This window comes from Peromyscus eremicus, chromosome 9 (genome assembly GCF_949786415.1).
Source record: "Peromyscus eremicus chromosome 9, PerEre_H2_v1, whole genome shotgun sequence".
Lineage (NCBI taxonomy): Eukaryota > Metazoa > Chordata > Mammalia > Rodentia > Cricetidae > Peromyscus > Peromyscus eremicus.
In genome coordinates this window covers 64,416,225-64,429,420 of record NC_081425.1, presented here as the reverse complement: position 1 = coordinate 64,429,420, position 13,196 = coordinate 64,416,225, and the positions used below count along the sequence as shown (strand labels likewise).

Genomic DNA, 13,196 nt, shown 5'->3' with positions numbered 1-13,196 from the left:
GAATGCCAACAACTGGAATAAAGTCAGCATATTTCAAATAGGGATCAGTAATTTACAAACCAGAAGATGAATGCAGAGATACACAAAGACATGTGTTGTATAGCACATAGCCACTACTGGAGGGTACAAAAGGAAGCCCTGAGTTAGGTCCTGAGTGAGTTTTGTGTGCTTTGACATAGGCACAGACGGCTGCAGACTCCGAGACCAATTCGTCCATGGGAAACTGACAAAGCCATTACCCACATGGGTCAGTCTGGGGAGTCCAAATATGGCTTATGAACAATGTGTGCCAAACCAGGTACTGTAGCTTCCTCCTCTCAGGTGTTTACAGCCTGACATTGCTCACCTATAGAGACCTCCTCCCAAACTAGCTAGTCCCTCCCCCTGCTCTATACCTAATCAACACCCTGAGGTCCAGGTTGAACTGGTAGTAGAATGGAAACATTAGAGAACCCCACTGGACCCTAGCTTCATTGTACTGTGTCTGTCCTTCATTCCCCCGATTCCTTAGCCAGGGTTCTAGGACCCAAGTCACACATACCATGTGTACCATTGCAAATGTCAACAGCCCCTTATGGCCACACTGGAGAGCAAAGCAAATTCCAGCAGGTCACAATACTTGAAAGTTAAGTAAGTCGATAAATACTTAGTACTCTAAGGCTGTCTTGACTTTATATGCTTTGATGTGAGGCTATTATGATATATTAAGGTTCAAAAACCAGCTATCATTTATAAAGCACTTACTATGTCCCAGACACTATACTAAGCACTTTTAAGATAAATTGCTTAATCTTTTCTAACTCCCAAGACATTTTAAATTTTAATTTTCTTACCTTTATTTATTTGTGTGTGTGTGTGTGTGTGTGTGTGTGTGTACACACCTCAGCACACCAACTTACAGGAGTTGGGTCTTACCTTCCACCACATGGGTTTCAGAAATCAAACTCAGGTCATCAGGCTGGACAGTAAGAACATTTTACTTGCTGCGCTGACTCCAAATTCTGTTCCATTCTTTTTAAAATTTCATTGCCCTGATTTATTTAATTTTGTAAGATTCATTTTAACTGTAATTATGTATAGGAGGGGTCTCTGTGTGGGTGTGTTCATGTGAGTACATGTGCCCTTGGAAGTCAGAGGATAGGATCCTGGAGTTAAAGGAGGTTGTGAGGCACCTAACGTGGGTGCTGGACCTGAAGTTAGGTCCTCCTAAAGAGCATCACCTGTTCTTAGCCACTCAGCTGTGTCTCCAGTCCCATTCATTACTCTATTTTAGCAGACATCGATGTTAACTGACTTGCTAAATATCACACAGACCATCATTGTTGGAGCAAAAAACCAGATATTTCAGACCCTTTACAATACTGCCTTTCAATTCCATGATTTCAATAACTTATCCACATGTGCTTACACACACACACACACACACACACACACACACACACACACACACACGTATGACTTTTCTATGACCCCACCTGGTAGGTGAAAGCAAATAATTTGATAATTAAACATGGCTATATTATAGATTACAATAAAGTTTTTATTAATTTTTAACATGAATATCAAGAAAATAAAGCCTAGGCCTGTTTGGGGAAGTAGTCCTCCACTTCCCCAAATATATATACAGTCATTTCTCTCTCAACAGTTATTCTGGCATTAAAAAATTAAAATTAATACATTCTCTACCCCAATCTTGTTCAGACTCTCATCACCTTTGTTGACCACCTTCAACAGTCTCACAACTTCCACAACTCCCAAGACCCACCAACGGGCAAACTCAAGGTAATTATGGTGGCAATTTCCTCTGAGTCACAACAACCTACTCGCTTCCGCATTGAGTCACTCGTTTTCTTCAATGTATACTAAAGCAACTGCTCTATGACAAGCCCTGTGCCAGATGCTAGGTATAAACTGTCAAGGAAAAGCAAGTAAGGTCCCCAAACTAAATGTGTATTAAGAGTCTAACAAGGGAGACTAGCATTCATCAAACACCACAAAGGCAGTTCTGAATGCAGGCAGGGAGTATAGCACAGGTAAACCTCACGTTCCAGGCTGACAAAGGCAGGCTTCCCTGAAAAGTGAAGAACATCCGTCAGACAGAGGAGTTGCACAGGAAATGCCTTGTGTGGGGATGGAAAACAGCAGAACTAAGAAAACGGCAGTGGCCAGAGAGACCTTCAGTGGGAGAAGGGCACGAAGAAGCTTGGCAAGCCATCATTTACCCAAAGCCTGCCACTGTCCTTTGGAAGAAAAAAGGGTCTGTTCAAACCTGAGAAATCTCTCTCCGACTCTCCCATGGACTGAGAGGAACTACCTGCCTTCCTCTATAGCACAGTCTTCTCAAATACAACAGTCACCTCAAACGACTATCAAATGCACATGAGGAGGCTAGGGGTTGATGCTGAGTGCCTCCCTCTACTGCTTTCCACCTTATCTTTTTGAGACAAAGTCTCTTTTTGAACCCAGAGCTCACCAATTGGCTAAGCTGGCTGGCCAGCAGGCTCCATGGATCTGCTTGACTGTCTTCCCAGTGTTGTGATTACAGACATGCACTTCTGCATCTGGCTTCTGGGGATCTGAATGGAGGTCCTCATGCTTGCCCAGTACACACTTCACCAACTAAGCCATCTCCCTGCCACCCATTTCATAATAAAATATTAAACAACTTGTAGCAGCACTTTCAACCTCCTTTTTAACATCTTCATTTGTACTGGGCCCTGCCAGTTAAGTAGGCAGCCCTGGTAGAAAAACAAGACTGTTGGTGGGAACTGCTGGAATGTAAAGCAGGGCCAACATCTCTGCTAAGCTTTCAGACCTAAAGGCTTCAGTCACTGAAGATCAGGGAATAGAATGAAATATTGCCTACCTAATCAGGACTTCAGGACTTCAGGTAACAGGTAACTAACTGTCCTACCTACCTATGACCTTGAAATACCTGCCCCAGTGCGTGGCTCGGGGCTACCCTACAATAAATCTCCCGTGCTGCAGTGAGTTTTCCTCCCTAATAAATTCCTTCACCCCTTAAGCAGACTCTGGATTTCATGTAATATCTCTAGGCAAGGCAATGAAATCTGCAATCTTAACAGTCACCCCAAGACTGATTATACACATTCTAAACTTTGAAAGGCTCTACTCTGAAATATTGTTACTTTAGAGCCAACCTAACTTTTCCCACAATTACAAGGGAATAGAGAATAAATCCCCATCTCTCTTCTATTAACTTTTTCTCATTTGAAATGCATTTTCTCTTTATTTGTTGACCAAATTATGCTAAACTAGCACAATTACACAAATCTGTGGAAATAGAATAACCTGACCTACAAATCAAAACTACAAGCCCAGCTTAGTGAGCTATGGCACACTTATAATTTTCTTTAAGATAAAAGACATGATTTGAACATCACACAATATACGTGTGTGTGTGTGTGTGTGTGTGTGTGTGTGTGTGTATTTAAACATCATCTGGTCCCCCCAAATACATATAGTTGCCAACTAAAAAAAATTCTGGGGGCTGGAGAGATGGTACAGCAGTGAAGAGTGTGCGCTGCTCTTGCAGGGGACCTGAGTTCAAGCCCCAGCACCCACATTATACAGCTCACAACTGCTAACTCCAGAGGGGTCTAATACCTCTAGCCACTGTGAGCAACTACACTTATATGCACATACCAACACACAGAAACAAGCACATCAGTAAGCATAAAGACAAATATTTTTAAAAACTGCTCACGAAAATAAAAATAACTGTAAGACATTTAAGAAAGCACTTTTAGCTGGGTGTGGTGGTGCACTAATCCCAACACTTGGTAGGCAAAGGCAGGTAGATCTCCAAGTTCAAGGCCAGCGTGGTCTACAGAGTTCTAAGACAACCAGTACAACGCAGAGAAACCCTGTCTTGAAAGAAAAAAACAAGCACTTTTATAAAATATACAATATCTATTTATAAAACTGATACAATATTTATGATTTGTGTTCTAAGTATACCAAACACATGCAGGTTTTTTTCTTTTTTCTTTCCTCTTTTTCCCTTAGGGGTGGGGGTTTCACTATGTAGCTCTGCCTGTACCTGAACTCTGTCAGTGGTTCTCAACCTGTGGTCAAGAACCTATTGGGGGTGAACGACCCTTTCTCAGGAGTTGCATAGCAGATATCCTGCATATCAGATATTTACATTACCATTCACAACAGTAGCAAAATTACAGTTATGAAATAGCAACAAAAATAATTGTATGGTTGGAGGTCACCACAACAGGAACTATATTAAAGGGTTGAAGAAGGTTAAGAACTACTGATCTATGTAGACCAGGCTGGCCTCAAACTCAGAGATTCGCCTGTATCTGCTTCTCAAAGTGCTGGGAATAAAGGCATTCACCACCACACCCTGCTAGATTTTTTTTTTTTTTTTTTTTTTTTTTGGTTTTTCAAGACAGGGTTTCTCTGTGTAGCTTTGCGCCTTTCCTGGAACTCGCTTTGGAGACCAGGCTGGCCTCGAACTCACAGAGATCCGCCTGGCTCTGCCTCCCGAGTGCTGGGATTAAAGGCGTGCGCCACCACCGCCCGGCTTTTTTTTTTAATAAATCAAAATAGGTCATAAATTCTTTTCTGTACCTTTATCTCACTTACCTTGAACATCTTTCCATATCCACTCAGATTTTTCCACTTAAAAAAAAACAAAACTGGGCTGGGTGTAGTGCCACACACCTTTAATCCAAGCACTAGGGAAGCAGACACAGGCAGATCTGTGAATTTGCAGCCAGCTTGATCTGCATAGGGGGTTCCAGGACAGCCAGAGCCACACAAAGAGACCCTGTCTCAAACTACCCCATCCCCACAAACAAACCAACAAACACCTTACAGGCTGGAGAGATGGCTCAGTGGTTAAGAGCACTGACTGCTCTTCTAGAGAACCTGGGTTCAATTTCCAGTACCCACATGGCAGTTTACAAGTGTCTGTAACTTCAGTTCCAGGAGATCTGATGCCCTCATACAGACATACATGCAAACAAAACACCCCAATGCACATAAAATACAAATAAATCGTTTAAAAAAAGTTTAAAGTTACTACAATTATTAGATCTACATTTTTTAATTCCATAAATTTTCATTAAATATCATAGAAGACCAGTTTACTTGTATAGACTGAATAAATGCCTAGAAGTGAAAAAACTGAGGTCAAAAAATTTTATGAATTTTTAAGGTTTCTGGAACATAATACTAAACTTTTTATCAAAACGTGTCATATTTTATACTTCCAGCAGTGTCTAGTTCCCCTTATGCTGACAACTTGAAGCATCATCCTAATTAGTTGCTATGGACCATTCTGTTACAACTTTCTATTCTTTTCCACGTTAATGCACTAGCAGCTCAATTATTGCAGTTTCTATACACACTTTAGTAATCATTTTTGCTTTAAAAATGTTCTTGATGGCCAAGTGTGGTGGCACATGCCTTTAATCTCAGCACTTGGGAGACACAGGCAAGCGGATCTCTTGAGTTCAAGGTGAGCCTTGTCTATGTATCGAGTTCTGGGACAGTCAGGCCTATGTAGAGATACCTGTCTTAAGAATAATAATAATAAGCCGGGCGGTGGTGGCGCACGCCTTTAATCCCAGCACTCGGGAGGCAGAGCCAGGCGGATCTCTGTGAGTTCGAGGCCAGCCTGGACTACCAAGTGAGTCCCAGGAAAGGCGCAAAGCTACACAGAGAAACCCTGTCTCAAAAAACCAAAAAAAAAAAAAAATAATAATAATAATAATAATAATAAAAAAGTTCTTGGCTATTCTCCTTATTCTTCCTGACATATTTTCTTTTGTTTGCTTGTCTTCTGTTTGATTTTGGTTTTTAGTTTTTGCTTGCTTGTTTTGGTTCCATGTAGCTCTGGCTGGAACTTGCTCTGTAGACCAGGCTGGCCTCGAACTCACAGAGATCCACCTGTCTCTGCACTCTAAGTGCTGGGATTAAATTCGTGAGCCACCTTGGCTCGTAGGCCTGTGTGTATGCTTTTATAATACTAGAGAAGTTGCATATGGAGACTCAGGAGTCACCTCTGAAGAGTAGGAAAAAGCGTTTAGGAGACTTGTGATTGCCCCACATCACATACTTTATAGCCTGAGTGGTAACTGTTCAGAAAGGTATCGATAAGACTGTTTTAAGTCAGGTATAATACTCATAGTATGTCATTCACGCAAAAATACATAAAAGGAAAAGGAAAAACCTTAGGCTGTGTGCTGTAAAAGCCAGTGGAAAAGGTCAAAGCATATTTAAACTGTTATGCAGATTACATAAGGGGGAATTGGGTGGGAAATCTTTGTGTACTGATTTACTTTAAAATAATTCATTCCAGTATTTCTCCTATAATTTGTGAGTGATAAAATGTGTATCTTCAACACCAAGTTTTCAAGTCCACATTCAGGTAACCTGATTAAATCTGACATCAGGAAAACGCTCAATGAAGAGAATGTTAGCAAAGAGTATGGTTGGTTTTACTCTGTAAAATATCTACCAACCTCTGAAAAAATTTAGTTAAATTTTTTCAGCAAAAGTTAACACCCTATATTGGGGGACTGGGAGGTGAGTGGAATTAGGGTGCATGATGTGAAATTCCCAAAGAATCAATAAAATTATGTAAAAAAAAAAAGTCAACAATCTGAATCTTTCTGAAAAGTGAATTTAGGAAGCTTATTTAAATACTTCTCCAAGCATCCAAGGTGGTGCATACATATAATCCTAGCACTCAGGAGGCTGAGGCAGGGAGACAGAAAATTCAAGGCAGCGTGGACCACACAGCAAGTTCCAGGTCAGGCCCTGTCTCAGAACCAAACCACATATGTGGTGGTGCACACCTTTGATTCCAGCACTTGGTGGCAGAAGCAGGACAGCCTGATCTACATAGGGAGTTCCAAGTCAGCCAAGGCTACAAAGTGAGACCCTGTCCAACTTCCACAACGTTTTCAGAACAGACAACTTTACTTGTATACCCTGTGACTAACTTACACTAGCCCTTTATCACTCTAGCTCGTCTACCTTCAAATGCATTCTCTAACAAGCAACTTTATGGTCTTGAACTAAGCAGTATTTACAGAAAACATCTCCTATTAATACCTTTCAGACAAAAATCATTACTTATGCCAAGATTTATAAACTTTACAAATACCTTAATTTTTTTAACATTTATTTATTTATTTTGTGTGTACTCACAAATGTGCCACTGGTACCCTCCTGGAATTCAGGGTAGGGTCAGTTTTCTCCTGCCATGTGGAGACTGAACACAGGTCTGAGGCTTGGTGGCAAGAGCCTTTACCCAGTGACCCATCTCACCAGCCCTCTTGACCTGTCACCCTGTAGGTCCAATACTTTATGTCTGGCACTTTATTCCATAATCTTAAAAGACTGATTATAAATGTACCACTACAGAAATTTCCCATCAAAAAAGAAAATGTAACAGGATAATTAATATGCTGATTTTGAGAAACAACATGTTGAATAAAAAACTCAAAGGGATGTAGCTCGTGCCTGTGATCCCAGCACTCAAAGGGCTACCTACATAGTGAGTTCTAACCTAGCCTATGCTAAAGAGTAAAGAGTTCAGAAGTCTACATTGGCTGTCTGGGGACTGACAGCTCTGAATCTCAATGTCTTTCAACAGTGCAAAGCGGCTACAAGGATTCCTAACACAGAACCCAAACTAGTAATCAACAGAACATCAGTACCATTTTCTCATCCACCTATAGACATTTGATTAGAAAATAAAAAATAAAAAAAAAATTAAAAAAAAAACCAGCCTTACCAGGAAAGAGAAAGGATGCATTGCCAAGTACAAATACCACATTCCATCAGGCCACTGATGAACATTATCAAGTAACTATCAATTTAAATACTAGAGCAATGTGGTATTGCTCAATCAAAATCTAATAAAAAACAATACTCCTAGCTCCTCGGAAAATTTCGGGTATTTCAAGGGTGCTGTATTTGGGAATTTTAGTAAACTTTATTAAGCTTAAGTTTGTAATCCATAATCTCTTAACAATTTATTTATGTTTTTTACCCACATGGCCTGTGGAGGTCAGAAGAGGTCATGGGATCCCCTGGAACTGGAGCCATGGTTGTGGAACTGAAGGATGGTTTTGAGTCACCAAGTGCATTCAGGCCTGGGTCCTCTGCTAAAGCAACAAGTGCTCTTAACTCATGAGCCATCTCTCCAGCCCCTCTTCTCACTTTCTAAAAGCTAAAGCATCTGATATTGTATGGGAAGACAAAACTTGATGGATGGTACTAAACAATGTTTTAACATTATTTTTTAATTATGTGTTTATGTCCACGTGTGGGTATGTGCATGTTAGTGCAGGTGCCCCAGGAACTGGAGTTACAAGTGGCTGGAACCGCCTGACATAGGTGCTGGGAACCCACTCAGGTCCTCTGGAAGAGCATCATGTGCTCCACTGAACCAGACCTCCAGGCCCTAGCTAAAATAGTCTTAGACATAATGATGATTCTCCAACACAATCCTCACTAGCCTAAAAGTAAAAAAAAAAAAAAAAAAAAAAAAAAATCCAGGGTAGAAAAAAATCTGGCTGCATTCAATTCTTAGAAAGTCTAAATCGTTTCAAGTAATAAAATGAACCTCTAAATTTCAAAAACAATAATAATCTACAAACGCACTTGTCATAATTTACAGAAAGAAAAACGAAAGAAAGAAATCAAGCTAGGCCAGCGAACATAAAAACAGTTTACTGAGTAGCTGAACACAGTTTATCCTTACTTTTGCTCCCTATGTAGAACACTGTTTATAATCCTGACTCGTCCTGCTCAAACACCCTCATCAAACGACTTGGTGGTAGTTTTAAGACTTAAGTTAAAGAGTACCACGGAGTCAGTTTTCCAAAACTCGAAACCCACATGGAGCTCGGTCCTGGACCAAGTTTTGCCCCAACGACCTTGGTCCTAAAGACTGGCCTCCCTCCTTCCTGTCGCTCCGTCCACGTGCCGGCTGCGGTTACCCAGAGCTGCCTGCATGTCAGGCAAAGAGCAGGGGGACCCGATGCACGAGGGAACAAGGGCTGCTAACAGCACCCAGACTATGCCATCCCCCCCCCCAATAGTATCAACTCCTCAGCGTCATGCAAACAATCTCAAGACTGTACCCTGACCCAAGTCCTACGGGGTTCACCCCAACCTCCCTCCCCGTGCCTGGCTCTGCTACCCAGTCTGCCCTGCGAGATATAGGGCGAAGCAGGAGGCACAGGAAACTCTCCATCCTACACCGCTACACCCCAATGCCAGGCTGATGAGTAGGGCAGCCAGGGAAGGGGACAGCTCTGGAAAGTAAAGGACCAAGGCAGGAGGAAAGTAGGATGGAGAATCCTGCGCCACGCCACCACCACTTCAGGGTTCATCCCAAGGCCCTTCCCGGCCACCAATCCAGCGGACAGCAGGCCTGACGCGGAAGAGCCGGCCGGAGTCCCACGGATCCCGCGGTTCTCGGGGCCCGGCATTCTCACCATCAGAACTTTGGCCGCGTTCTCCAGCTGAGCGATCACTTCTGGGGGCCCCAGCGCCGCCGCCATCATGGTCTCTCTTCAATGACGCGCCATGCGCTGCATTCTGGGAGCAGGCGCCGCGGCCGGCCAATCGCCGCCGCGACCCCGGCGCCTCTCGCGCCTCCGGGGCCGTCGCAGCCGCCGTCGGCGTCGCGCCCTCAGCGGCCTGACGGGACCGCCGAGTCCTGAGCAGCTGGGAGGAGAGAAGCGTGAGCCCGGTCGCGGCGCTGCAGTGAGGGCGGCGGCGGCGGCGGCAGCCGGCACCGGACGAGGCCGGGCGGTTGGCTCTGTCAGCCGCGGCCGGGCATCCCGCGCGGCTCTGGGCTCTGCGCATGCGCGGTTCCCTGCGTGCGGGCCGCGCGGGCCGGAACTCGAGCGGCGCAGCCCATTAGGTGCCGGGCAGGGGACCGGTGTCCAGCCGGTGCGGTAGCTGCTTCTCCCTCGTTTAGGCTCTCCAGCGTGGAGCAAGATCTCTTAGCCTTGGCAGCGCTCTGCCGTTGTTCTCCTAAAGATGCACCTACGCCCAGGACTCATGCGTTTCCTGCTCCTGCTGTGAGGAGGGGGCATCCGACGATTGCATTCTTGGTTGGTTTTGTTTTTTGTTTTTTGTTTTTTTGTCGAGACAGGATTTCTCTGTGTATCCCTGGCTGTCTTAGAACTCACTCTGTAGACCAGGCTGGCCTCGAACTCACAGAGATCCTCCTGCTTCTGCCTCCTGAGTGCTGGGATTAAAGGCATTGTGCTACCACTGCCCGGCTACTCTTTCTCTTTGGGTTGCGTTGGGTTTTTCTTGCTTGAAACCCTCTCCTTAACCACCTGGCTTCCTGAATCCAGAAAGAGCTCAGCTGCCACCAGCTTTGTGCTTCAGGGGTTCATAATAGTAATGCTAAGTATAAGATCTGTAATAAAAGGTGTTTTACGGTAACTGCAACGCGGTCTTCTATCCCGTTGTTCTTGAGGGGTTTTGTTGTTGTTGTTCTTTGTTTTAATTTTCTGTTTTGTAAGTCTGTATCCAAGCGGGTGCTCCTGACATTAGCTAGTTCAGTGTTTTAAAGGGTGCCTTGGTGAAGTACTTGCATTGTTTTGAGCTGACATCTCCCATCTCCTTTTTCAGAGTTTGCTACTGAGTGCCTGTTCTACCTTCTGGGGCTGCATCCACGTTTGTGAGTTCCTTCTGTTGAAGCCTTCTGGTTTTCCCTGAGATTAATAAATCTGCCCCCCCCCTTTGGTTTTGTGTCTCCAAACAAAATTGTATTATTTTTTTTAATGATGTATTTATTTTATGTGCGTTGGTGTTTTGCCTGCATGGATGTCTGTGTGAGGGTGTGTAACTTTAGTTACAGGCATTTGTGAGCTGCCGTGTGGGTACTGGGAACAGAACTCAGGTCCTCTGGAAGAGCAGCACTACCCAGCCATCTCTCCAGCCCCCCATCCCACCCCTGCCGCCCCTGCCCCTTTTCTTGAGACAAGATTTCTCTATGTAGCTCTGGCTGTCGTAGAACTCACAAAGATCCACCTACCTCTGCCTCCCCAGTGCTGGCATTAAAGGCATACTCCAGCATACCCAGCCGGATGGTTTTTTTTCTTTCTTTCTTGAATTTGACATCTTTACTATTTTTGAGAAAGAAATTAATGGACTGTCTTGTTGCTTGAGAAATACCAGATGACAAAGTTAGCCAAAATACTGGTAATGACTGTTTTTCGTGTTCAGCATTGCGGGAACCTAGTGGCTCAGCAGATAGAGCTTGAAGTGCAAGTCTGAGGACCTAACCTCAGTCCTGAAATGCACCGCACATGGAGAGAACTTATTCTGTGAAGTTGCCCTCTGACCTCTGCACACTGTATGCATTCACACAACCTTAACATACACTACGCTGGTTAGTTTTTGACAACTTGACATACTAGGAAGAGGGGGATCTCAACTGAAGTATTGCTGCCATCAGATTATCCTGTGAGCAAATCTGTGGGGCATTTTCTTGATTAATGATTGATGTGGATGTACGCAACCCATTGTGCCATTGTGGATGATCCTGCATTGTCCTCTGCTTTAGTGTGTGTGTGTGTGTGTGTGTGTGTGTGTATTTTTGTGTGTGTGTGTGTGTGTATATATATATATATATATATATATATATATATATATAATTTTGTTTTATGTGTGTGGGAAATTTGCCTGTATTTACTTATTTATGTCTGTGCACCTAGTGCATGGGTGGTGTCTATGGAGGTCAGAAGATGGTGTCAGATCCCCTGAAACTGAAGTTATGGACAATCATGAGCCACCATGTAGGTGCTGGGAACCCAACCCAGGTCCTCTGAAAGAGCAGCCAGTGCTCTTAACCACCATTTCCCCTCTCTGGCCCTGTCCACTGAGTCCAATTAGTGCTGCTTGTTGGAATGCTGACTGATCTTGTTGACTTGATCTTGACAGGAAGTCATTGCTGCAGTGAGCTCACGGCAGTGACCATGTCATGTCCATAAGATAGTATCTCACAGCAGTCCTTCCCATCCTCTGACTCTTAACTCTTTCTGCCCCTCTTCCTAGATGGTTCCTAAACCTTGGGGACAGGGGTTGATGTAGATGTCCCATTTAGAACTGAGAACTATTGAGTTATAGACACTTATTCTCGACACTTTAACCAATTATGAGTCTGCACTAAATGCTGACTAGTACAGAGAGAAGCTTCTCTGGTCAAGGTTGAGGGCGGCACTAATATATGGGTGTAAGCGTAAATATCTCATTTAGCAAAACAATAGCTGTAGGTTCTGCCCTAGGACCTGTGACCTCCCAAGCCATTGGGATTTGACCAGCTATAAATATTATTTTAGGGAATTATAAAATTATTCTAGCCGATACCATTATATATCTGCAGAAATATGATAAATAATTAAAGTTTGAAGCTTCCAAAGCACTTGTTTTGTGCAACTAAAGGAGAACTGGCAGGCACTTGGCAGGCACAAGGCTTGAGTTCCAGCACCGTCCACACAGAATGATGCATGCTCACTTGAGCCGCATGTGAGTTCTTCTCTGACCTCCACACGCACACTGTGCTACATGCAAGCCCCTATACATGCACATGCACAAATAAAATAAAAAAGGGAATTGAAAAACTAAAAAGGTGTTGATGATGATCACATTCTGGGGGGTGGGTAGGAAGTGCTCTAGCCTAATATGCTTTTCATAACCTAAAATCGAAGAGGTGGATGTTAGTAGGCATGAGCAACATGTTTTTAGTCTAGAAAAGGGTCAAATCAAGAACATTGCCCTACAGCCAGTAGATGAGCAGGTAAGAACATTGCTACACACCTGAAGAATGTGATCCCTGGGACCCTTCACAGTGGGAAGAGAATCCAGCTGCTGCAAGTTGTCTTTTAACCTTCACACTTGGGCTGTGGCACGTGCACCCACCCACACATACAATGTAATTTTTTTTTTTTTAAACATTAAACAGGGCTTGAGAGAAGGCTCAGAGGTTAAGAGCACTGGCTACTCTTCAGTTCACCCATTCACTTGAAATAAAAATAAAATCTCAAAAATTTTTGAATAAAAATTTTAAATTTTCACTAATTCATCCCCTGTGCTTTCAACCGAGTTTTCTTAGTCCTGTCAGGCTATAAGTTCCAAAATCATTCCTGCTTGTTCTTCACCAGTAGTGATCAATTGAA

The 13,196-nt window shown here is 43.5% G+C and overlaps 1 protein-coding gene and 1 long non-coding RNA gene across 2 annotated transcripts in view; one reads left to right on the top strand and one right to left on the bottom strand.

Moving 5' to 3' along the window:
* The window catches only part of Xpo4 (exportin 4), a 93,767-nt gene extending 83,921 nt beyond the window's left edge, over positions 1-9,846 (bottom strand). The window contains exon 1 of the mRNA XM_059273562.1: positions 9,495-9,846. Coding sequence (XP_059129545.1) covers positions 9,495-9,563 — 69 coding nt within the window. The 5' untranslated portion in view covers positions 9,564-9,846. The remainder of the gene's footprint in view (positions 1-9,494) is intronic.
* Positions 9,847-9,985: 139 nt separating this feature from the next.
* Positions 9,986-10,759, top strand: LOC131919380 (uncharacterized). The gene is made up of 2 exons (XR_009381243.1): positions 9,986-10,118; positions 10,648-10,759. It is a non-coding gene; the product is annotated as an uncharacterized LOC131919380 (long non-coding RNA).
* The last annotated feature ends 2,437 nt before the right edge of the window (positions 10,760-13,196 follow it).